A 27,500-nucleotide genomic window follows, 5' to 3' on the forward strand; every position below is an offset into this window, starting at 1 on the left:
ATCTGGAACAAAATCTGGAGAGAATTGAGCCAAAGCAATTGAGAAAAACTGTAAAATTATTCTTTTATATATATATAAAAAGTACAGGTCAGAATAAACGTGTTAATATTTTTGCTACACTGAATGATAATGGAACGCTGCTTCACCCACTTTTTGTTGTTTTAGAAACCTTAAAACAATTTACTTCCATTTAATCTGCTTTATATGTATATAAAGTCCTTTTTGTAAAAATGTATTTTGATGTCGACATTTAAATGGCCATCAGAATGTTTTCTTTTTAATGTTTTAGTTTTCATTTGCCCATATTGTTTGCCAAAGTATTGAAATTATAACATGGGGTGTTTAAAAAAAGAATAAAACATTTGAGGATGTGTAAGTATTAAACACTTCAATCAGAGGGAGAGTTAAATTAAAAGTCCCAAATGTGCATGACTTTACTAAAGGAGACGTTTAGCAGAACGTTCAAGCTGCGCTTCCCAGATACCAACCAGCAAAAATGATCACTAAAGCACCTTCTAAATAAGCTAAAGTAGGAATGAATGACAAACGAGACTCCCACAGACACGTCTGTTCCGTTCTGAACTCCTGAATCATTCTTACATCAGCCGCCTGAATCTCCTGGAACGTAAAGAGCGGGATGTTCATGAGGCGCTTGAAGACTTTCGTCAGCCGTGTTGGATTGATGCTGGTGTAAATAAAACACACGCAGGCATATAAGGAGGGCAGCCGTGCAGAATTATGGGTAGGGGTGGTTTAGACACAACATCACACCCTGAATGCTAAGACGACGGATCGAAGTGACGAAGAGCTCTCAGACGGCAGCAGCAGCCACCATCCCATCGGTTCTCGTGTGAGTTTTTACATCAGACCTGATGGGAATGAGAAATGGGATGCTTTACTAAAGAAATAAAGTCAGAGGGGTTTGTTTTTGAAAGATTCCTCCAGGAGACGCCTGCGGTCAGACATATGAAGCCGATGAACTGGAAACGGTTCAGCACGGGGTCAGTGTTTCAGGGGACGCGCGTTCTGATCCCGCTCCGAAGGTTTCAGCACACAATCTCAGAGAATTATCATTTCTATTTCTCTCAAGCTGTTTTCTTGTTTTTGCTCTCCCCGAGGCTCCCGCTGAACGTTCACCCGGAGCCGAGCGCGAGCTGTCAGACTCCGGCGCGTTCGGGTTCTACGGGACGCCGCTGTGTTAATTATGCAAATTCAAATAGCTGCGCGCATGAAAGATGCAAGAGAACTGCAATCTGATTGTGCACGCAATGACTATAGAGATGCGCTTTAAAAAAGAACCAAGTTTTTAATAAGAACATGTGTTTCCATGGATGTTTAAAGGACCCTCTTTTTTTTTACAAGTCTCAGGTGTCCCGAGAACATGTCTGCTTCAGCCCCACAGATCATTTAATATATAATTTTGAAAAGGCTGTTGTGAGTGGAAGCAGAAACAACGCTTTGTTGCTTCTCCCGTCCACTTTCCTAGAACAGAGCTGTTAACAGCTATTTTCATCTGCTTGGTTTGATTATCACGTCTATCACACTGAAATCACGTGTTTTAAAGCAATATCAGTTAAAACTTCTGATATAGGGTTTCCTGAGTTCAGAGAAAACGGCTGTCACATTCTTTTTCATGTCTTATTGCGCTTTAACCGTTAAATACACACAAGTTTATTTAAAGTAAGTCAAAGCTAGCAAAGCTAACGTTTTTGTGAAGGTAAATAGCTGGGAACAAAATTTCATGCTTATGTCAGATCTGTGTGTCAGCGGTGTAATATACAATAAACACATCAAGTACTCCACTGCTCTCTAAATAGTGTTCAGTGACTGTCCAGAGAACTGTTAAGTTTCGGCGCTCGTACACTGTTGTCGCTTGGGAAAGCGTGCAGAGAATAATATTACAATTAGTTCCCCTTTCTACGTCACAAGGGGCAGAAATCTCACACACTTGCACACAAGCTTACCAAAAAAGTACCCGGCTATTCAGTTTTCTAGGTTGATAGATGCGCTGGGGACCTGGTTAAATACCAGATTTTCACCTTTAAGGTTATTCATGGAACCACTGAAGCCAATAAAGAAATTACTTTTAAAAATACAGGTTTGATTTCCAAACGCAATCAGAACAAAGCGGCCACGATCAAACGGAAGACGAGCTGAGAAGCGACATAGACGACCTACTGCAGGGTTTACAACCTCTCGAAGACATTAACACCCGAACAGAAGAAATGAGACGAGAAAGAACGAGAGGGGGAACAAATATAGAGACACAATAGAGGACATCTCAGAGCGGGCAGATGAAACTCACACAAAACACGACAAGCGTTAATTCCAGCGGTGTCGGTGAGTAACTGTGAGGAGGCTCTATTCATATCACACATTAGCATTAAAGTGCATTAGGAACTGACAGACTCTCTACAGCGAAGCTTCTACAGCGGTTCCACGGCTCAAGCAGCACAAAGGAAGATTATTCCTTACATAAATCTGGATTTATAGCCATGGCCCAGAACTCGGCATCGCTGAGCTCACGGAAGTCTGGTTTCATGGCTTCCTGAAGCTCAAGCAGTAGATCAGCGCTTCCCGACTACATCCCTGGAGGCCCCTGAACACTGCACACTTGGCGTATCTCTTTTGTCTGACACAGCAATTTCAGGACTTGGAGTCTCTGTTAATGAGCTGAACACCTGAATCAGGTGTTTGATTAAATGTGCAGTGCTGGAGCTCCAGGATCAGGGTTGGGAACCATTGCTGTAGATCATTCCAGAGATTGCATAAATCAACAAAACAACTTGAATGCAGTGTTAGCAGCTTTGGACAGAAGCATCTACATCAGGAAGCCACTGATATACCGAAACAAATTCATTCACTGGCTGCTGGAGAGCACAAACATGGCCTCCAGAATCACACCCTCCTACACTGGCACCTACCATGGCTTCCCCTCGTCAGGAAGGGCATCCGGTTGATGGCGATGGGCACCGTGCCATGTTTGTTGTGGAAGTGGTGGACGTGATGCGTGGTGCTCAGACTTGACGATACTCTAGCGGAGACCGCCGGGCCGGGGAAGGTGAGCAGTGCCACGGACAGAACCAGCCGCCATAACCCAGACACGCTGGTCCAGAAGAGCCGGGGCGGAGCTGCGGCCGGGGCTCGTGGGTAAAGCACTAATCCACTGCTCAGAAGCAAAGCCCTGAGGCCAGAAGAGAAAGGGGGTGGGGCCTCCATGCCACGCCTCCTCACGTGACAAAAGCAGGAAGGAATTTCAGACCGAGTCGGTATCCATGGTTTCTAGATTCCCGCCGCTGGGAAAAACGCCTCGATCATGTGGAACCAAAAAAGATCTTGGTTGATTGGGATCATAAAAAACTGCAAATCAAAAACAATTCGAATTAAAAAAAGACAATTCCACGATGCAATCCAACGGTCAGGTCAAGTACCCTTCAAAAGCGAAGAACTGAACTAATTAACAAAAACACTACAAACCTCTAGATACATCTACATCGAAACAAAAGCAAAGAAAAGCCTCAACCAAACTAGAATCCTCCCAAATCTGATGAGTTGATCCTCAAGTTTGCCAAGAGGTTATCCATCTAAAGTCCGCTGAGACGCACGCCATCCTGGAAAACTCCGACAGACGGAGGAACCATGAATTAAAAACAAAACCAACGGAGGAAAAACAGAGAATGAGCTTCCCAAGGGACGGGAGAAGAGACGAGACGCTGCTCCAAACGACTGATTCTTCTATTAGATGATCAATCCTCCAGAGACGAGCGGAAAACACAGAGACGTGAGCTGAAACCAGAGACCAGACAAAATAAATCGAGAAGGAGGGACTCCAGCCTCCGGGACGCAACGAGGAAAGCAAGGATCAGCTTCATCACCGAATCGAGCCGCCCCTCTCCTTACGATCCGCGGCTCTGATTAACTTTATCTTCCCGTCTGGGTAAATCCCTTCTCTCCATCCGAGCTCAGTCCCGGTCTTCTAATGAAACGGACCCATCCTCTGCAGATCTAGCGGTTAGAGACGGCAGTGATGCGCCAGAGAGACGAGGACAGACTCACAGACAGAGAGATGTGGCAGTGCTGAAGCTGAAGAGACGCTCCGCTCGTGTGAGACCGAGAGAGAACGAGAGAGACACAGCTGCGGAAAACACAGAGAGAGACGGAGGAGGAGGAGGAGGAGGAGGGAGGGAGCGAGCGAGCGAGAGAGAGGGAGAGAGAGAGAGAGAGAGAGAGAGAGAGAAGGGAGAAACAGAGCGAGCGAGCGAGCGAGGGAGGTGCTCAGGGAAACACACGCTGGTTACTGGTTTCTAGACTCGATGACTAATTTAGTCGCAGTGAAACCCAGCGAACCACCGTTTCACACGCATTCACAAACACAGGAGACCAGAGCCGTTCCTCCGAGAAACACACTCCAGTAACCAGGGACGCCGTGAGGAGGGGGGGTTTGTGGGTCCTCGACGGGGCCCCCGAGTGGACAAGCCCAGGGGGCCCAGAAACCATAGCGGGGCCCTGCAAGCAATCTCACGCCCATCTCTCAACACCAGCTTAACCGCTTCTCATTAAATGATCTGAGCTTCATTAAAAGATTTCAGAATTGTCATCAAATCTAACAATTCTATGAATTTTCTTGAGAATATTCTGGGATGGCTGAATGCTCGATTTTGACAACGCCATGTACACAAATGTACTTGTAACTACGATGAAGATTATGCAACACTGACGAATTATGAACAGAGAAATTATATACAGATATATTCTTAAACAAGGCTTTATATCTTGAAGATAACAGAATACATAGGATAAAATATTTAAAAAACAAAAATGAAATTTAACCTACAATAGTATTTTTCTTCTTTCCCAGAGGTGAAGGGAGGTCTGTTTTTGTGGTAATTCGGTACTTTAGTGTTTAGATTTACAGAAGCGAATATTATTCACACTGTACACAGCACATACTGTACAAAACCCCAGAAACTATAACAATACTGTGAAAACAAATATGATTTACAGTTTGTTTGCTAGCTTTGACTTACATTTTCTGATCTTCCAATCAAAGAACAGGAAAATGCTGATGTTAACGTTGGCTACCAGCTCGAAATCTGATTGGTTAATCCAACTTTTTCACTGCCGTTGATTTTAAGATGCAGAAGCCTGTGGCCTTAGGCAGATTTCTTTGACCTGGCAACACGATAGCTGAAATATGATTGGATAAAAACTCTATTATAAGACTACACTACTGGAAGCAGCGCAACCAAGAGAACAGCTATGAAATAAAGAGAATAGAGTATTGGTGGTCATTTCATACACGTTCACAGAAAAATAAAGTAAAACTAGGTGATTCTGATAGTGTTTAGACCAGCGGAGAAAGCCCACCACTGTTGAACATCTAGCCTGGAAACAATCTACAAACAGATCCATTTATGAGTTTAAATCTGACTAAGAATCGGTTTGATTCAGTGAATCGTTCAGAGCCATCACTGACTAGAAGAGCTACTTCATCACAGCACAGAGCAGAAGAGCTTCTGAATAACAAGCAATTGTATGATTCATTTTAGAAAGAGATTGCTTTCTCATCACGTTTGGAGAGAGAAGCATGGCCCGAGGTCGATCGAAGCTGTGATTCATCACGAAGCAGAGAAGACACGTCAGATAACACGTGGATGATAAAGATCTCAGCGGGACACCATTCTCTGGACGAGGAAGAGACAAAGACAGATCCTCTACCACAGAAGACCACAAATCTGAGCAGGACCGAGAGATCTCAAGGGTTTATTCGGTTATCATGGGTCAGTTAACCCATGCTGGTCGATCGTAACTAGGCACTGAATCTATGTAGTACTGCAGGAGGTGTTTCTATCTGTCTTGTTCTGACTTTCAGAGCCTGTGATTGGATGACAGCCTGATCAGTCTTCCCTGTTACCACGAGGACATCATCTCTGAACCAATCAGACGCGCTCGTCTACTATAAGGACTGACTCCTGTTTTTTGTGCATCATTTTTGGGTTTGTCGTATGATTTACTGTTAACTTTGAGTTATTTCCGATCGTTATTCATTTTCTACATGTTATAATCGCCCGATTGTGTTGAGACAAGCTTAGCATCACGTGACCGACACAATACAGCGTGTAGAATTTCACTTGTACAAAAACACAGGTCGGAGTGAGAGTAAAATTTAAAAGAATCACTTTATATTATTTAATGATATAATAATTATTACAAAGCACTTTCTGTTTTGGTTTCTGCTTTGGGCCAAGTGCATGCAAACTTTATGGTTTCAGGTTCAACCCAGAATTTTCATTTTGCTGCATCTCAAATCTTTCATATTCATTCTCAGAAGATACAAGACCTTCCTGCCGTGGGTCAAACAATCATGTCACGAAGAACAAGATTCACCAGACGAGCGTCAGGAAACGTTCTGTTCTGACACGTCCTTCAAGCTTTAACAAGCCGCTGCCGAGGAACAGGACTTGGTTGGTTTGTTTGGACGTTAGTTCATCTTGACCCGCCGATGCCTGGAGCTATTCTCATGGTTCTCACAAAGAACAAACATAGCTTTTCATTGGAAAAAAGAAAGCTAATTACATGGTTAATTTATGAAACAAACGCACGGAGCTGCTCGGCTAAAAATAAACATAAAGGTGTAAATATGAGCCGGCGTGTAGGAGGAGCAGAAGACGGTTCTGATGCAGATGAATCCCACTTACATCTGAATATGATTGCTCCGATGACGAGCGCTCGAGAAGCAGCTCTGAAGAAGGCAGATCTGGTCATATCTAATCTTCACCGGATGGGTTCTGGAGCTGCTGCCGTCGCTCACCTGCGTCCCGCCGCTACAAAAGCCAACGGACACGCGGTCCAGGAGCTAACGCGATTACACACACCTGATCTGAGCGGCCTTCCCCCTCCATTACACGCTCCGCCAACACGCCACCGGCAGAAACACACTCGCTTATCACCAGCAGCACTGACCATCTGAGCCAGCTCTACCTTCACTGCACACACACACACACACACACTCCTTCAACGTTAAACACATTATCACTGGTTATTCAGTGTAGTTGAGAAAATGGCAACAAAATATGGCAAGAACTGGTGAACTCATCTGGATAAGGACAGATAGCTCTGAAAGAACGTTATGTAATGGATTGCCATCAACCAAAAATGATTTAGCTGTTAAATTTAAGTATGTATTTAGATAATACCAATTTAGCCGAACCAATTAGCAAGCCATGCTTCATTTTGTTCAGTCTGGTGGAAAAAGACCACATTAGCAATTAAAGACAAAACACTTAAAAAACACACGCTCAGGTCAAAGTGTTGGAATAGCTTTTTTGCTCCTGATTTTTTTTAGCACTTTATTGATAGTCCACTGTATGAGGCATTGTTGCACATAATATGTCACACTTTATTATGCTATTGTGTTTGGATGATTTTTTGTTTGACCGTATGATTCGTAACAATCAAAGGAATCAGATTATTTCAGATAGTCAGGGTGTGAAGAAAAATAAATTAAATACTGGTTGTGCAGAAAAATAATGATCTGACAGACAACCATCTGCATTTTATAATAAATAAATCATCTATATTTATATTAGAGTCTTCCCAAAATGGTGTTTCAAGTAACTTCTGTGGGAAAATTTGTCTCCAGAATATCTTAACACACACACACACACACACACACACACACACACACACACACACACACACACACACACACACACAAACAAACTAAAAACAAACACTTAAAGTCATAAAACTCAAGCACAACTTTCTCTCCACAGAAAATGTGATTCATTAAAGGAGCAGTCTGCAAAAGTTGATTATTTTCAAGAAATTAACCTTTCGAATGCCTTCATTTGCTAATCACACACTTAAAACGAATCTAATTTATGAGGCCATTTGAAGAAACACAAACAATTGTGGCTATTTTCTCCCTATTAATTGTGTTTCTTAAAATAGACTATTGAAGATGTTTATTAAAGCAGCTCCACATTTCATATTGAAGTTTTCATGAGCGGTTCAGTTGTTTCTACACTCAGAATACAGCGGTAAGAAAAAGCAATACATCCGTTATTTTATCAATGCTGCTAGTTCAGTCAACCATCACTAGTACCGGTGATCATAGTGACCCCATCAAACCTCTGACACTAAGTATTAATCTTCAGCATTCATCAACCCATCCTGCAGAAGAACACCCTAACAACCACCCAGAACACCATAGTAACTGCACAGTAACACCCTAGCAACCACCCAGAACACCATAGTAACTGCACAGTAACACCCTAGCAACCACTCAAAACTCTCCTACAACTACACAACACCCTAGCAACCACCTAAAACTCTCCTACAACTACATAACACCCTAACAACCACCCAGAACACCATAGTAACTGTACAGTAACACCATAGCAACCACCCAGAATACCATAGTAACTGCACAGTAACACCCTAGCAACCACCTAAAACTCTCCTACAACTACATAACACCCTAACAACCACCCAGAACACCATAGTAACTGTACAGTAACACCCTAGCAACCACCCAGAACACCATAGTAATCTCTATAATGCTCTATAACACCCAAACACCTCCATAGCTCAGGTGGTGTTCCTGCTGGTTTCACATGAGATGTTCCGGAAGCGCAGTGCGGTCACGTGATGGTGTTTCAGAAGCAGGAGCTCAGAGCTGTAGAGGAACGTGGGCTGCAGCTCCGATCAAGAGATCTCAGGAGAATCTGATGAGAAACGCCTGAGTCAATCTAAAGAGGCTCTGCGTATCTCCATCCTTCTGTGTCACTTCCTCTTCTATTCCTCATCTTTCACAGGGGCTGCTCCTGTCAGCCTACCCACAATCCCCCTCTGCTCTCCTAATGAGCGTCTCTCCTCTAACGAGTTTACACTAAACTCATCACACTCGGCTGGAAGACACACTCGCGGACTTATGAAGCAGACACCATCGTTCAGTAAATAAATATATTAATAATAATAGCCCGAGTAAAGAATCTCCTGTCAGCTGATGTGTCTCACAGTCATCTGATCTGAATCTGTGTGTGTGTGTGTGTGTGTGTGTGTTCAGACGCATCTTTAGAGCTGGTGTTTTCACTCCACTGCTCTCTCTGTCACAGACGAGTGTTTCGCCGCCGCTTTGGGCTTCTGTCGAGATGTTAATTTAAGGCTGATGCTAACAGCTTCACGGCTCATTCCACATGATCTGCTTCCCTTCGGCGTCTCTGTCTAACGTCTCCAGACGAGAAGATTCTGACCAGAGCTACAAAAGATCCTGGAGGACGAGGGGAAACATCTCAGCTCAAACTTCAACACGAGAAAAAACCCTTTAATTCCAATTAATCAGCTTTGATTCGCGAGTGCAAATTACTACTGAGGATTTAATCTCAGTAATTACATCACATCAATTATTTAAATTAAGACCACAATTAGTTACATTCATCAATACTGGCTAAGAAAGCTCTGGAATGGAATTAAACAAACTACGAAACGATTGGCTGTGGCAGATTATTGAATGCAGCATAGATTATGAAATATACAGTATCTATTAAATAACACTGTATATGAAAAATAGTGTAATCTATCTTTACAAACACACACGAGGGGAAAATCAAAGATCATGCTGGTCTCAGGCTCAGGAGTCAGACGTCTCTGGAGACAACACCGAACACGGTTCACGTTCCATCAATCCTTTCATCACATGACCTGATGAATCACAGCAGAGCCCAGTCATCCCGTGAATCACGTCTTTTAATGGTTCCTTCCAGGCGAGACCACCTCAATTAAAGAGCGTTTAGTCGTCAGTACGAGTTCGGCTCATTTCTTACCGTTCACCAGCACAAATGATTTGAATGTTACAGTGAGTCACTTACAGGGAACGGGAGCTGGCTGTTTCTGTAGTTCAGACACATCACCAGAACAATAGGCTTGTTAACAAGTGAGAAATGGCTTGCTAATCTTTTCTGTGCAATAAAGTGGAAAATATCCTGTCATAAACACTGAAACGCCTCTAATAGTATTCGAGATTTAACTGCATAACCGAACATGCTTGTTTAAAATAATACACGTTTCATATGTCTGCGGAAAGTGCTTGACTTCACTGTTTTCTCAAAGAAATGTATTCATAACTTCAGCAAATAGAACAAATCAATGAGTCAGACGTGTAAAACACGGTAAAAGATCAGCACACGCCTACAGAACCAACACGCTCTTAAACCCAACCGTATGTTTAACTCAATGATGAATAATAGAGGAAGGCATCATTTTCAATATCCAATAACACAAGACGAAAAAAGACAAACGATTGTTAAAATGAGCACAGCTGAAGCGTTAAAGCATGAAGCTTCAGAGCGCCGTGATTCTTCGTGAATCAGTGTCACGCTCCATTCGTTTGCTCATCCTGAGAAACCAAACGTCACAATATCACACAAACGCCGATAAGCAATTAGCAGCGCGAGTCTCTGCTGAATGAACGGCGATCAATGGAGCTAAGCAGCTTAGGGCGTCAGCTTCTGAGGAACACATCTCTGAAAACACACGTCTTCATCCGGCTCGGACAGGAGAAACCTCCAGCGACCGCGTGATGACTCGTTGCCTTTGCGTTCAGATGTTGTACGCACTGAACGTTTAGATTCAATAATGTGGAACATTGTTATGAGAAAATATATAAATAAAATAAAAAATATGTGATATTGATGCATGCTAATGAAAAGGTTAAAGGAACGCTCCGCTTTTTCTGGAAGTAGGCTCAAGTTGAGATTTACCGTTTTTTAATTTTTCCCATTTAACTCAACTCTTCTGTAGGTATACTACTGTGTGCTACGATAAAAAAAGATTTTCTAGGCCGATATGATTAGGAACTATTTTCTCATTCCGGTGTAATAATCAAAGCAGTTTGTACCAGTGATATCACGCAGCGTCTGAAAACAGCCGGACCCTCTTTCTTGCAACCGGGGACTATTTTCTACATGCTTTATTCAGTATATATGTAATCAAAATGGTTCGTGTTCCCATATATCAACACATATGAATGAGATGATATTGCATTTTGCTGATATGATAACAATGTGTCCTAAGAAAGTCGACAGATGCTGGGAACTAAAATCAATATATTGACGTGTTTCTTCCTTTGATTGATGCCCTAGAGAGAGTTTAGGTTAAATTAAAGGCTAGATACCAGAAAATAAATAAATAAATAAATATTCTTAATTATAAACTGAACTAAAACAGACTTTTGACATGCATTTAAAGAGCATTGCTGATACACAAACACAGTCATAACTCATCAGCAGATCGATGCGTGTCTGACGGGATTGAATGCCCAGCGTTCATGAATCTGCTTGTAGAAGTATGCAGCTCATATTTATTTGGTTAATAATCACATTAAACTGTATCGTGAGTCCTGGTTACAACAAAACACTGCACTTTTTTTAACCCGATGTTTATTAAAACATGGATAAAAAGAGCTTGGCTGTATGATATTCTTAAAATTGTATCACTGGTTGGAAAGAGGATGTTATTATAGCATGGTAATATATTTATAATAAGTTGACGTGAGGTTTGTGGTGAAGGTCTCTGAGTTCGACGCTGGTCTTCATGTAGTGTGTGGTTTTCTGCTGCAGGGTTTAGGATACCGCAATAACTTGATATTTAGTCCTGCCACAAAACATGTCTTCTACCCCGTGATGAAAGTGGGCCAGTTTGGGTACGTTTTGAGTCTCAAATGGTTGGGTTTGGTTGTGAAAACCTGAGCGTGACGTGCATTCAGACACAGACTGAGGTCTGATCCGTCTGTGTGTGTGTGTCTGTGTGTGTGTGTGTGTGTGTGTGTGTGTGTGTGTGTGTGTGTGTGTGTCTGTGTGTGTGTGTGTGTGTGTGTGTGTGTGTGTGTGTGTGTGTGTGTGTGTGTGTGTGTGTGTGTGTGTCTGTGTCTGTCAGAACGTCTCCCTCCATATCTGCTGATCACACAAACCTCTCATCCACACACATTATTCATTTATAAAGCGTTTCCCTGAAATAACCCACTTCCTAAACCTAGTTCTAGTACTTCCTGGAGATGAAACTAGGTTACCGTCTCAGTGCCTTCTTAAGGGAACAGCGCGCCCTAGAAGGAGCACTCATCATTGACTCACCCTCATGCCAGCCCTTCCTCTTCAAAACATAACCTCGATCACGTCATACGATCACAGCACACGTAATAGCGTTTATTAACGTGACGCTGGACGGGCTGAGAAGTCACAGACAGCACATCTGAGATTGTTTGCAGCATTATTGATCTTGTCCTTCATCCAAAGCGGCGCGTGGAGACCTGAGCGCTAACACGTCGTTAGAGACTCTGTGAGGTAGAAAGCAGGCAGATGGTGTGCGATCGTCTCCAACTTCTGATTACAGTCGAGTGCTAACAACACCCTAAACAAATGTCTGTTTGACATGGCTCCTCGCGGATCGGAAACAGCCGTCCTCTGCTCTTCAGTGCTGCTTTACACACGATCAGAACCATATGAGAGCCGTTTCTGAAGGGTCACGTGATGTAGATTACATTCAGTGCTATTTCACAATATTACAGCGTTTCTGACCAAACAAATAGAGCTTCAAATCAGTGAGAAACTAATTATGTGTCTCTCTTGTAATAATTTAGTTGTGTAACCATATTAAGCCTGCATCAAATACATAAATATCATTTTGGACAAGACACACTCAATGCACAGTGAAAAAAATTGAAATTAAAAAGAAAAATAGAAACTAACTAAACAAAAAGTACTAAAATAAAGAAAAAAAATAGGCAGTGATGTAAAATATTACATGTAAGGTCATAAAACAATATAGAATTAAATAGTTCAATAATTTAATAGTTAACAATAAAACTACATTTAATTAAATTAATAATGCATCAATTTATAACTTCCTCAATTATGATACTGCTGTATTATTTAAGATGTTATCCAGATTTGAGATTTTGTTGTGTAATCCATCTCTCTCTCACACACACACACACACTCACACACACAGAGACACACACACACACACACACACACACACTCACACACACACACACACACACTCTCACACACTCACACACACACACACACACACACACACACACACACACACACACACACACACACACACACACACACACACACACACACAACTCACACACACACACACACACACACACACACACACACACACACACACACACACACACACACACACACACACGCACACACACACACAGGGAGTCTCTCTTGAGCTGACTGGTAATCTCAGGTAAAATTCAAAAGATAACTTGTCTCTTTGAAGATCTGAGAACACAGTCATCTGAATCTCGAGCGGCGTCCAGTCGATCTGTCGTTAGAGTTAGAGCTCAATCATACATTCATTCTGTGGAATACAGACTAACCTCACGCTTAACTAGTCTAGTTAACCAGCACTGATCAGCAGCACGGTCACAGATCAACAGATCACCAACAACGAAATCTACTTTAACATTATAAACGTCTTTACTGTCACTCTTCATCAGTTTAATGTTCCCCTGATGAATAAAACTATTACTTTCCTTTCCAAAAGAACGACCGTCGGGTCATATTTCAACACTATCAGCATCATTCACAAGCAGATGCAGCTGAACTCATAATAATAAAGTCAGATCTCGTCGTGTGTTTCTGATGTCTCTGCAGAAGTCAGATCAAGCTGTAATCTAAACCTGATCTTCGTTCTGAAGGTCTCTGGGGTCACTGAGCTTCAGCAGGAACCAGATGAGATCTGGACTTCTCCAAAGAACTGCTTACAGACACGAACACAACCACGGCTCTGTTCCTCGGTGCAATCTAATATTTACTTTCCTGCTCTACGTCTCTTTCTAAACGCACGTATTATGACTGAAAATCAACCTTCCATCTGTTGAGATCACACAGATAGACATAAAATAATTACCTAATGTGATCATATCTCTCCATCATACAGAGAAAGATTTCTGTATCAGTACTAAAAACTAAAAGTACTGTGTTTTAAATATAAAAAAATAAATCCATTTTCTTTTCAATCTCATACAAACTAAATATTGCCTGTTCCACAACAGTTGAATTAAACCATATATAAAAACAAAAAAAATAAAACCATTGAAATAAGACGTACATATTTACAGAAAATAGTTCACAGTTAATACAAAATGAAATTATTTTAAATATTAAGCTATTTAAATCTAAATTGAAGACAGATTCTAAATATTAATAAAAACTTTGATAGTATCTCGGTGATACTAAAATAACACTGGCCATATTTTATGCTCAATTTTAGCTGAATAAATCAAACCGATTTCACAATTTATGCTGATTCTAAACAATTTGAATGAATGCATTTTGAAAAAAAATATTACTTAAATGCAAATATTTAATAATAGGCTGCACTGCAGAAATATGACCGGTTTCATTCATGCTTCAAATATGATCATATTACGCTGATTAGTGTACGTTGATGTTTAAAGTCTGTAACGCAAGCAGATGGGTGCATTTTTATGCAATTCGAATACATAAACCTTAAATTTAGGCCTAAACACGATTCCATAAAAACAGAGTAAATATGAGGGCTACTAGCATTATGATACCAGCAAGCCCTGCCCTGATCTGATGGTGTTTCTGGGCTGAGCAGAGGGTCGGAGCGCTGCTTTAATTGCTCATCTGCAGCTGATCTAGATTCATCAGGAGAACAGACCGGCCTTAACAACCCTGCTCAACTGAGACCGGCTCTCGGATTTCTGCTTCTAATTGGACCGCCATTTTGTGCCGGGAAAGCCGACGCGGGAAGCTAAAGAGTCCCTGAGAGACGAGTGAACACTGACGGCCGTTCCGCAGGACGAGAGAAGCTCTGGCTCTGACTGGCTGTGACAGAGTGCTCTTCACCGCATCAATCCCTGCAGTGCTTACAGGAGCTTTCCTGAGCAACCGGAGAGACCCGCAGAGACCAGCAGAGACCAGGAGAGACCAGGAGAGACCCGCGGGACGTGACATCATCCACACACACAACAACAACCAGCACAGAGCAAACATCTCTCTCCGTCAGTCCGAGCTGCTCTAAATCTCCTCACAAACACCAGCAGTGTGTCTCTGATAAACCTGGTCACAGATACGTTCTATTCTCAATTCAGCTCAAATCAATTGGCCTGACAAAAGCAGATCATTATAACGCCTCGAGGATAACGAGTGAAAAAAGAACAACAGACATGAATGATTACGATACAGAAATTGCATAAGAAGTTTATTTTAAAGCCCTGCAAAACCTGAAATATATAACTTAAATGTTTCATGTTATGCATCATTTTTAATGCATCAGGCTTTTAAGGCTCATGTAATCAAATGCAAATATATGCAATTTGCTGCAGATGCTGAAGTTGTGCTGCTTCAAACACTGAGGTGCAATTCTAGAAGATCATATGATAGTGATTATCGGTACGAACCCTTGGAGAGGTGAGGTGTCTCAAGGAGTCTCAACACCTCACTAGCGGGGTGCCTCAGGGCTCAGTTCTCGGACCACTTCTGTTCTCCGTCTACATGGTATCTCTAGGTTCTGTCATTCAGAAGCATGGCTTTTCATGTCACTGCTATTCTGATGACACTCAACTCCACCTCTTACTCCATCCTGATGATCCGACTAGAGCTTGCTTTTCTCGCTGGATGAAGGATCATCACCTTCAGCTGAACCTTGCCAAGACAGAACTGCTTGTGGTTTCAGAAAACTCATTGTTTCGTCACAATTTCACCATCCGGTTAGGATAATCAACAATAACAGCCAGAAACCTCGGAGCTGGGATTGAAGATCAGCTGATTTCTCAGAGAACATTGCTAAAACTGCCCGGTCCTGCAGGTTTGTATTATGCAACATAATGAAGATTTTTTTTTGGAATATGCATATCAAGCTCTAGTTCTCTCCAGGCCGGTCTACTTTAATGTTCTCTCGACAGGTCTTTCAGCCAATTCTATCAAACCTTTGCAATTAATCCAGAACGCCGCAGCAAGATACATTTTTAACGAGCTGGAAAGAATGCATGTCACACCTCTGTTTTTTCATTTACACCGGCTACCAATAGCTGCTTGCATAAATCCAAGTCACCTTTATTTATATAGTGCTTTTAACAGTATAGATTGTGTCAAAGCACTGAACAGAATCAAACAGCAAAACAGTAACATAGAACAGTAAAACTTGTTTTTAATTTTCAGGATATTATTATTGAATTCAGAGACATTGTCTAGATCAGTTTAATTTAAATAGTATCTGTTTAATAAAGGAGATGATAATCACTAGAAGTGTCCCCAACTAAGCAAGCGAGAGAAAACAGCGAGAAGGAACATCTGTGACTGGACGGAGAAGAAACCAGGTTCGGTCGGGTCAGTTCTCATCAGACCAGATGAAACCAGCAGCTCACTAAAGTCTGTGTAGAGGAGCTCATCTGGTTTCAAGATATTGATGTTTTTCTACAAAACCACCACCGGCCCTTCACCTAAATTCATTCCTTCTGACTTAAGCTTGCGTTCTGCAAATGAAGAACGCTTCATCACAAAGAGGCACAAAATCACTTTCACAGACTTCTACGTGAATTCAGTCGAAGGAGTCCTAAGCCGTCTTCAAGAGTCAGATAAAACACATCCAGCACATCCATACTTACAGCACTTTCATATTATTGCTCTTTTCTTGGATTTGATTGCTTCTGTTGTCATCAGTTGCTCTGGATAAAAGCTTGTGCTAACTAAATGTAACTGTACGTGTGTGTGTGTGTGTGTGTGTGTGTGTGTGTGTGTGTGTGTGTGTGTGTGTGTGTGTGTGTGTGTGTGTGTGTGTGTGTGTGTGTGTGTGTGTGTGTGTGTGTGTGTGTGTGTGTGTGTGTGTGTGTGTGTGTGTGTGTGTGTGTGTGTGTGTGTGTGTGTGTGTGTGTGTGTGTGTGTGTGTGTGTGTGTGTGTGTGTGTGTGTGTGTGTGTGTGTGTGTGTGTGTGTGTGTGTGTGTGTGTGTGTGTGTGTGTGTGTGTGTGTGTGTTGTGCTCCTCCACAGGAGCTGCTGGACCGAAGCTGTGGATCTGAAGGATCTGAGATGAAGCTGCAGCAGTCGTGAGATACTTTATTGATCCTCTGAACACAAACTACATGAGATCTGATTTTCCTACAATCACACACACACTCTCTCACACACACACACACACACACACACACACGTTAGCTTTTGTGTTTTATGGGTGTAATGTTTTAAACTGTACAGACCGTATGTGTTATTGTTCTACACCTAAACCTACTCTTTACAGGAAACTACTCAAAGATCTTAAGTCTTTTAAATTACGAGGATTGGCGGTGTCATAAACCACCTCCAGATTGTAATAACTCTGTCATACGCATGACTTTAAACACATTTGTGTCCCCATAAACCACAGTTGCCCACCCCCCACACACACACAGCCTCGTCCTGATAACAGCGTTTGAGCGACAGAGCAGCAGGCTGTGTGTCTTATCTCTGCGTCCACTCAGTGTTTACTGTCCTCTGCTGATGTACTGGAGTAATTTCTCATTTGTTATATTATCAAGAAGCAATTACACACACAGGAAGAAAAGCCGGTCAACAATGGAGGCCATCAATCAGCAGGAAAGCGCAGGCTCCTCCACACGTCTGTCCCCTAGCGCTCACTGTGTGTTATTCTGAGGGAGCGAACGGTTAACAATCACACACAGCCTGACCGAAGACTCACTGAAAGTCCACTGACCGCTCCACGACCTCATCGTACACACTCATCTAAGATCATGTGCATGAAATACTGTATATATTATACACAACTGGGATTTACAGAACGTTAGATCATTTTAAATTATTAAACCAAAATATGGCTGTGCTATGAATCAACTTCAGTTTTTACAAAGAAATCCACCTGACCAATAAAATAACATAATAATAATAATAATAATAAAGCATAATTACACTTTTATATTATTTATTATTTTAGATATGTTATTTATTTATTTTGAATGCAACATTTTATTGTACAGTAATTAGAACTTCCATTTAAATACATTTTAAATGAGAAAAGATAAAATTGTTGTTAATGAATTTTATTACCACCATTTTTAAATAAAAATATATATATATAATTATTAACATGTAAAATATAATTATAGCTACATTTTACATGTTTATAATTATACATTTATTTGAATTAACAAAAATTGTGGTAATTACAATAAAAAAAAGAAAAACATCCCAACACTGAAAGTGAAAGTGATCTCACTGACGCTCATTTAAATCAAGCCGCAGCAGCAGCAGATCATATGTGATGTGTTTTTGTTCTTCATAACTCTATATGCTGACAGATGCATATGAAACACTGCCTCCATCCTCAATGATTTCATCTGATATATGAGACCTGTGACTGTCAAACGCACAAATATTTACACATCTGAAACACGACTCAGTTCCTTCTCCAGCGGCTCATTCTGGAGTGTGTGTCTGTTCTAATGCGTCTAATGTAGTGGGTGTTCATTTGTGAGGCTGTGAGAGACTCAATCCTGAAGTGTGTTTCCGAGAGTTTCTCACCCGACACCATGCTGTTTTTCAACTACAAAGTGTATAAAATATCATTTTCTTGTCATTACTGCATCACAAACTCACTTCTATACAAAATCTTCATGCCCTTCATGTATGTTGTTCTCGTTACAATAATATTTATTCACGTTTTACTGTTTCTCATTATTCTCAGTGCATATTTGACTAAAGTGTAATTATTTTAAACACTGTATATTTAAAGTAATTAAAGTAATATAATTATAATTATATATGGTAATAAGATTTAGTAATATGATTACTAAAAATAACATTATTTTGTGTATTGTAATGTAATATGTTTATATGGTTTAAGATTAAAAAATACATTATTTTCCATGCTTTCCTCAAAACAGGATCAATTTGTACAAAGCTCATCATTGTAAAAAAGCGAGCTGTGTTCCGATTGGCCAACTATCCAGTGTATTGTTATTGGATGAACACCGCAAGCGTCTGATGAAAATGTTAATGTGATGCTGTGTCCTGCACTAAGACACAAAAACTACAATCAAGGCATTTGCTGCATTACTGATTATCGTGACTTCTACTGTCTTTTTGTACTGTCTTTTTACGATTTATGTTGAATGAAAAAGTAAAAGTTGCTGATTCTTTCTTAAGGGTTGTGAGTCAGAAGCTCCAGACTGTTCTACAATGGTCTCACTTTATAGTCTCTGTACACAGCCAGGTTCAGGAATCAGTCCTCTGGAACCGTTCCTTCTGGAACACAACTTAACACTGATTTCTAGTTATGTCCTCTTTCGGAAACAAAGAAACACAGCGTCTCCAGAACATGGCGCCCGCAGCAACACTACAGACAGAATAATAGCTCCGCCTTCTTTCTTTGTGTAAACTTTCTTTGCGATGTGATGAAAATAAAGCCACTCTGTGAAATAGAAAAATGAGGGCTTGTTTTAGGAGACTGTGGTCAAACCATAACTTTAATAAACAATATATCTTTGGTTTTGAGACTGTAGTCTTTGCAACTTAAGGGAAGTTATCTATGCTCCAAATTACAGGGGGGTAAAAATTACTTCAGAAAGATGACAGCATCATAAAGATAACTTTACATAAAAAATGATGAGTCTGATAGGAAAAAAATATGCCATTATATGCCAATGGTGACCAATCAAAACAAAGTTTGCTTGCCTGTTACTCAAGAAGCGTTAAAGATATCTCAATGCCTTTGGATGCCCTTAATGCCCTCTTGGCATCTTTATTTTTACTGCCCTATATGGTTTGGTTTCTGGGATGTCTGAAGAACAAGTACTTTTGAAGCTGGAGATGTATTTCATTTCCTTCTGTCCAATCAAATCCACTGAACGTGCCATAAATATTCCTTTTTCAAAGTTTGCACGCCTATTAGCCAATTTCCCTAGCAGTCATGCAATTTCTGTTTCCTGAATTGCAGTGTGTTAAACAAGGCACACGTGTATTACATCAAGCCATTCGTCATCATCTCACGGGCTGCTTTCAGAAACGCCACAGGCAGCACATTTACCTCAAATACTCTGGTAAACATGCGTTAGCCCGAGAGCATCATTAACAAACGTCCTCCCACACAAACACACACACGATCCAGAGCCGAGAACCTCCTGCACCTAACTGCGTTCGGCGCTAACGAACCTCTGCAGCGTGTCTGCGGTCGTTAAGACGGAGTTAAACACTGAACCAGATGAAGAAAACTAGCCATTATCAAGAGCTAATGACCTCTGGAGGCGTCACAGATCACTTCTGCAGCCACGTGACCACAAGCAGACAATTAAAACGGCTCGCTCACAGCCGCTGGAGATAATTATGACCCTAATATCTAAACGGCTGAAGGCAAACGAGAGATTAGCACGACTCTCTGCGAGATCTTAAAGTCTCTGAGCAGATTAAGACTGGATCCGGCGGCGTCCATGAGCCCAGACGAGATGGAAACGGGCCTCGGATCAATGACGGATGACAGCTACGGATTGATTCCAGCAGCCTGATGCTGTTACAGTGTGTGTGTGTGTGTGTGTGTGTGTGTGTGTAAATCCATACAGCGCAGTCCTCCTCAGTCAGAAGTGCATCAGGGAGCTTCTCATCGATCTCTGCTCTGCTCCAGCTTCCTGTCAGTGGCTCTTGAGAGGAGACTCCTGACCCTTAATGGAGCGGCAGGACAGAAGATCCTCTGCATCCAAACAAACCTGTTTCTAAAAACGCTTTATTTAAGAGCTGGACTGGGAAGAATGCCACGTTTGGTCAAAAGAAGCGAAGGAATGCGGGAAGAGCAAGAGATTTCAGGCAATTCAAGGACAACAATTAAAAAACGCTGCTGGACCATTCTCACCTCCAGAGTAGCTTTTAAACTCTAAACGTGTGTCGAGATCAGCCACAATACACACAAGGACCATGATGCTTTTATGTTCTTGCTTTCTCTGAGAATCAAATCCATGACATTGGCATCAGATCAGACTTTGGTGAAGACTGCACAAAGATATTTTTCCGTCTGGTTCTTTTCTCATACCCTGAGATGAACGCGTATCGTAGGCTTACAATGACTTACAAAGACACATAACAGCTACAAGTATGTGCATTACTTGCTTTATACAAAGCACTCTATAGAATGAATCACATAGGATTTATTTGACTTTATCTACGCAACCTGATATGAGAAATAACAAACAGCCACAAAGCATTACTTGTCAGCCTACAGAAGAATACTATAATTCTCCGTTCAGTTAGAAGTGAATATGCATACAGATCAGGCTACCCGCAACCCAGGATATTTTTTGTGTCACTCTCGCAAATAAACATCTAGCACGATAATCTCCATCAGCCATGATGCAATTGCTGTTTTGTACCTGTTGTGAAACTCCCAAATATGATAAAAAGCGACAAGTCTTGGTTCGCAGCACCATGCAGATATATAAAAGGAAACGTGGACTTAGCACACGGATCAACGGCCTCCAATGTTCATATTTTTCCTTTCGACTGAACACGTTCTCTATGGCTCTGACTAAACGTGTGGAATTCCCGCCCTAAACCTTGCTGCTCATGACAAGAATAGCGTCTACAGTCATCTTTACTGAACTGAATTAGGTTTAAATCGCCATCGATCATTAATGCGTAATATTTAGCGATTTTACATCTAATAATTCACAAAGCAACAAAAAACTGAAATTACACTGAAAACAAGATATTGTCAATATTTTTTGAGAAACGCTAAAATGACATAAATCCCGTTTTTGTGGGAGCCCATGTCTTATTAAGAGGAGCCGAGCTTGCCCTGAGGATCATTGCCAGTGTCACACTCAACTTCACGGGAATCAGAAGCGAGCCGGATCTGGTTTATTCCTTCTGTTAGCACGCCTCATCAACCACAGCTTTAATTACGGTGAATGTGAAGGGCAGATCTGCCCTCGTGGTCTCATCCAGCAATTACACACAGAAAAATCCTCAGAAACACCTCACCAACAGCGTCTGGTTTTAGTCGAACCACGAGGACTCGTAAACGGTTGTGTTTGTGGTTTGGGTTTGATGAGGACTGAGCTCTTTGCCCAAACCCAATCCATATCAGTTTATTTTTTCACTTCATCACCTAAAGGCTTCCTTCACATCAGACTCAGGATGAATTTAAATGGACAGCTCCTCAAAAATGAAGATGCTGGAAATGCGTTCACCCTCAGGCCATCCGAGGTGAAGACACGTTTGTTTGTTCATCAGATCTGGAGAAATGTGTCTGCATCAGTGTCTCAGCAATGGATGTGAATGGGTGCCCAAACAGCTGCTAAAAAGATCACAATAATCCACAGCACTCCAGTCCATAACATCTGGAGAAGACAAAAATTTAACTAATCCATCATTAAGATGCTTTTAACTCAAATACAAGTCCAGAAAGTGTTCTGTTCTGAATCAGGAGAGAAATCTGTACACATCAGTGTTAACAAGCCAAAATAGCTCTAAACAAAATATTAACAACATCATAAAGCTGGATTAGTTTCATCTTTTGTCTTCTCCAGATGTTAATTGATGGACTGGAGTGCTGTGGATTATTGTGATGTTTTTATCAGCTGTTTGGGCTCTCAGTCTGACGGCACCCATTCACTTCCATTACTGAGACACTGATGCAGAGACACATTTCTACCTGATAAAGAAACAAACTCATCCTGATCTCGTCTTATCTGAGGGTGAATATATTTTCAGCAAATTTTCATTTTGTTGTCAACTATTACTACTGCACATAAACTCTACTGCAGTTTCATGATCTGAAAGAAAAAAGACAAAAGGAAAACACATAAAGCAACAATCTCACACCTAACGCTCATTTTGCTGCATTAGCACTATAAAAGACTTCTACCATTCACCAGGAACGGGAAACGAGAGAAATACATATAAAACTGCCCGACTTGTCCGTGTTATTCCAATCAAAGTCAGTTAAAGGAGCATCATCTCTGTTGCTGGCGTGGGCTCGCAGGAGGAGATAATGAGCCGATGAGATCCAGCTCTCTCTCGCCGAGGTCAGCTAAAGGTTGATCCGGAGTGCAGCACAGCTTCACGCCTCATGAATTAAACTCTTCATCAGGACACGGCTCCTCATCCTCATCCACATTCAGAGCACGAGTGCTCCACGCTCATTATTAATGAGGAGTCAAAGGCTTGAAAGAAAGGAAAAAACTCTAGAAAGAGAAACTTTTACTGTCTTGACGCTCAACTGTCAAATACATAATACAGCAATATTCCAGCCACTTCCTTAGTGAGTCATTTTTATGTTGCCTTAGAGTCCCATTCTCCCAACATCCTTATAAGTTCTATCTATCCATCTTCTGTTTATCCAGGAATGGGTCTAAGCAGACTTCCCTCTCCCCAGACACTTCCTCCAGTTCTTCCAGGCGAACGCTGAGACAATCCCAGGCCAGTCGAGAGACATAGTCCTTCCAGCGTGTCCTAGGTCTTCCCAGGGCCTCCTCCCAGTGGGACATGCCCGGAAAACCTCTCTCAGGAGGCATCCGGAACAGATGCCCGAGGAGCTGTCCTCTCTCGATGTGGAGGAGCAGGTCTACTCCGAGCTCCTCACCCTATCTCTAAGTGAGCGCCCAGCCACCCAGTGAAGGAAAGTCATTTCGACCGCTTGTATCCAGGATCTCCTCCTTTCGGTCATGATCCAGAGCTCATGATCATAGGTGAGAGGAGGAACGAAGATCGACTGGTAAATGGAGAGCTTCGCCTTGTAGCTCAGCTCCTTCTTTTCCATGAAGGACCGCATTACTGCAGAAGCTGCACTTCCTGTCTGTCGATCTCTCGCTCCATCCTCGCCTCACTCGTGAACAAGACCCCAAGATACTCCTCCACACTCGGCTGCAAACCACCCTGAGACGATATCACATGGTCCCCAAACCAGACCCCTCTGGCCCCGTCTGCGCCTAGAAATCTTGTCCATAAAAATAATGAACAGGACTGGTGAAAAGGGCAGCCCTGCTGGAGTCCAACAAGCACTGGGAAAACAAGTCTGGCTTACTGCCGGCAATGAGGACCAAGCTCCTGATCCAATCATACAGGAACCGGACAGTCTTTAGCAAAGGCCCCGGACCCCATACTCCCAGAGCACCCCCTACTGGACACCGAGAGGAACACAGTCCTTCTTCAAACCCACGGAGCACATGTGGACTGGTTGAGCAAACTCCCATGAACCCTCCAGTTGGTCCAGTGGTCCAGTGATCCACAACTTTAATTATTGGATAAAATTAATTATAATATCAAATGAATATTTATGCAGGCAATAAGGACTGCATATTTCTAAGACTTGTTTTCAGAGAATAGGTATTGAAAAGTTTTTTTTTCTATGTTCAAATCCAACCGTAAATAGACGTGAACAGTGCATCTGTGTGTCACGGAACACAGAAGTGTGTATGTTACAGTGCCCAGTCTTTAAAGAACATCACTATTTTTGATTTATTTACTCACAAAAAGTATTCTGATAACTTCATAATGTCATGTTCTCATCCAAAATATCTTAAATTGTGTTCAGAAGCATTTTTACCGCTTCTGAAACGGCATGAGGGTGAGTGATTAATGACATTTACATTTTGGGATGGAGTAACCTAAACTTATTTAAATAAAAGATCTAATGTGGCTATTTATTGTGTTCAATCTGTGACACCCACATTTTGAAAGATGTATTTTTAGCTAAATATACCACGACAAAAATCTGACACATTCTGGCTGATATAGTCTCCCCTTTGGGAATACATAAAAGATCTCTCCTGATGTACATACAGGACTTTTTTCTGTAAATTGTCACTCCTTCCCTTTTTATCACATACACACACACATACATTAAAACTATAAAAATAACTAAACAAAATGACAAAAAATGCAAATAAAATGAATCAAAACATTATTAGAAACTACAATAGTATCTCAACAGTGCTAAAACAACAGGCCATCAAATCAAAAAGACAAAACACACCAGGTCAAGAAACAACAATAAACATGTGGAGGCGTGGCCAACAGAACCGACTGACACACACTCTAACCAATAGCACGCCAGGTCAGGAGTGATTGACAGGTGCAACTCCTCCAGCTGATTATCCAAAAAGACTTTAGCGTGCTAGTACAGAACGTCTTTCAGTTTCCACGTGAGAAAGGAAGTAGAAACATGCCGTTAAACAGCGCTCTGTCAGTAATAATTGGTTAATAGTGACGAGTCCGACACAGTCCAGCTCTGCACCAGAGTTCGTGTTTGATTTGATCACTTCAAGGACGAGTGTGACGTGACTCAAGCGCACAGCGCTATTGTGAACACACACACTCACGTTTACAGAGAGGAGCTCGCACTGATAATAAAGCAGCACACACACACTTGCCCTTGAGGCACACAGCGTTTCTGACTGATTCACACCAATCATATTCCTTCACTGAGACCAGTCCCACACCTCCTAACTGAACATGATCTCACTGACCGCCTGCTGATGAAGACCAACCAACACAAACATCACCAAACACAGATACAATAATAAGCACTAAATGACAAGACGGAGCGGGGTCATTCAACTCAAATCAAACTAATATCAGGAGAATAACAGAAGGCCATATACGAGTTAAATTCAAAGAGAAAAACACTTTAGAAAAACAAGTGAAAAGTGCCTTTTTCTACATCTAATGTCACCACTGAGATCAAAAAGAGCTAAAGTCAACAGATTTTAATAGAGCTACCGATCTCTGTGCAGAAATAAAATATTAATGCTGGCATGTTTCTGCAGTCATTTTCTCCTCCTGTAATATGGCTCTCAATCTCTGAACCTCTGAAAAGCAGTGGGTTACTCAATAAATATACATCTGTGTCATTTAATATATAAGATCAAAGTCAGCCTTTTCTTGGCCAATGACCTTTGGTTGAGTCGACGCAAATGACCCAATTAATATATAGAAAAGGATGGGATTTAATTAATATCGCTGTATCTTAGGCTTTACTAAGTGTCTCAGAAGAAGCTGTCATTCCTCATAAAACACATCGTAAGAAGAATGGCATCTACGCTAAAATCAGTCTGTTTCTTTCTTATTCTGTTTCTCAGTTTGCATCCACACACACACACACACACACACACACACACACACACACACTCACACACACTCACACACACACACACACACACACACACACACACACACACACACACACACACACACACACACACACACACACACACACACACACACACACTCACACACACTCACACACACACACACACACACACACACACACACACACACACACACACACACACACACACACACACACACACACACACACACACACACTCACACACACACACACACACACACACACACACACACACACACACAGATATGTATAAAATGATCTTTTAATATTGAACGTGACTCAGAGTCTGTGACAGCAGGTGAATTACAGCCGTTTACCGTAAACTCTGTGAACATCGAATCGTTTCTGAGGAACCTTCAGAGGTGTGATCCTTTAATTCGTTCATTCATAAATTACTTTGTATAATTATCTTCATGTTCTCTCACAAAACACAAGTGCCCTGTGAGACTATCAGGACAGTATTTCTTTATGCCCAGCAATTAAATATGGCTACAATGATCTTTTAAATATGATACCGTAATGCTAACCGTGGGGATTTTATCATGATTTATTGTAATCATTACATCCCTACGACAGACTCCGCTCGGGAAAGAAAGACCTAAACAATGTTTCAGATGCTGTGGAGTGAGATCAGTGCGCTACTAGTTAAGCTAGTCAAGCTGGTCAAGCTGGTCAAATCCCATCCCACTTCTTTGAATGGTCCTGCAATGCCTTTGATCTACTCTTCTTCCCATTAACCCTAAAACAAAAAACACCTAAAGCCAGAATAAAACAGTTTTTTCCATCGTTCGTTTGTGATAAAGGGATGTTCTGACAGCAGTTTAGAACAGATCCAGTCATTCTTAAGATCAGTGTAAGAACAGAGCGCCGTCAGTCACATGATCAGTCACCGTCTCCAATCAGAACTGAATGTCACTCTCATTCCTGTCAGATTCTCTGGAAGACTGGGGGCGGGGCTTATCACATGGGGTGTGGCTTATCAGGGCGGGGCTTACCAGAGGGTCAGCAACATTGTACTGTTTGTCTCAGTTCTTCAGTCTGTGTCTGTATAGCAGTGTTAATGATGATGATGATGATGATGAAGATGAAGATCAATCCTGACATTAATTGCTCTTTCACACATGCTGTGGTTAAGAATAATTACTAAACGAGCACAGCTCTCTGCGGGTCAGCAGACTCGACCGTGATGATGGACAGGAAGTGACATCAGCTGATCTGAGTGTGTCAGGACTCATCTGATCAGATGAACACTGTTACTCATAACATTATGATCAAAACACACCATCACTGAGAACCAAACACAGAACAATCCAGCGCACCGCTGTGTGAGAGCTGATTCA

At 41.6% G+C, this 27,500-nt stretch overlaps 1 protein-coding gene across 2 annotated transcripts in view; it reads right to left on the reverse strand.

The window, feature by feature from the left end:
* nrxn2b (neurexin 2b) overlaps positions 1-27,500 on the reverse strand; it is a 325,182-nt gene that overhangs the window by 65,437 nt on the left and 232,245 nt on the right. Inside the window, exon 1 of one of the 2 annotated variants that reach the window (XM_043245173.1) lies at positions 2,925-4,128. The exons of the other annotated variant lie outside the window; for it this stretch is intronic. Within the exon in view, the coding sequence (XP_043101108.1) occupies positions 2,925-3,219 (295 nt within the window). The 5' untranslated portion in view covers positions 3,220-4,128. Of the gene's footprint in view, positions 1-2,924; positions 4,129-27,500 lie in introns of those variants that run through there. 2 annotated transcript variants of the gene reach the window in all.

The sequence above is a fragment of the Puntigrus tetrazona genome, chromosome 7, assembly GCF_018831695.1.
Source record: "Puntigrus tetrazona isolate hp1 chromosome 7, ASM1883169v1, whole genome shotgun sequence".
Lineage (NCBI taxonomy): Eukaryota > Metazoa > Chordata > Actinopteri > Cypriniformes > Cyprinidae > Puntigrus > Puntigrus tetrazona.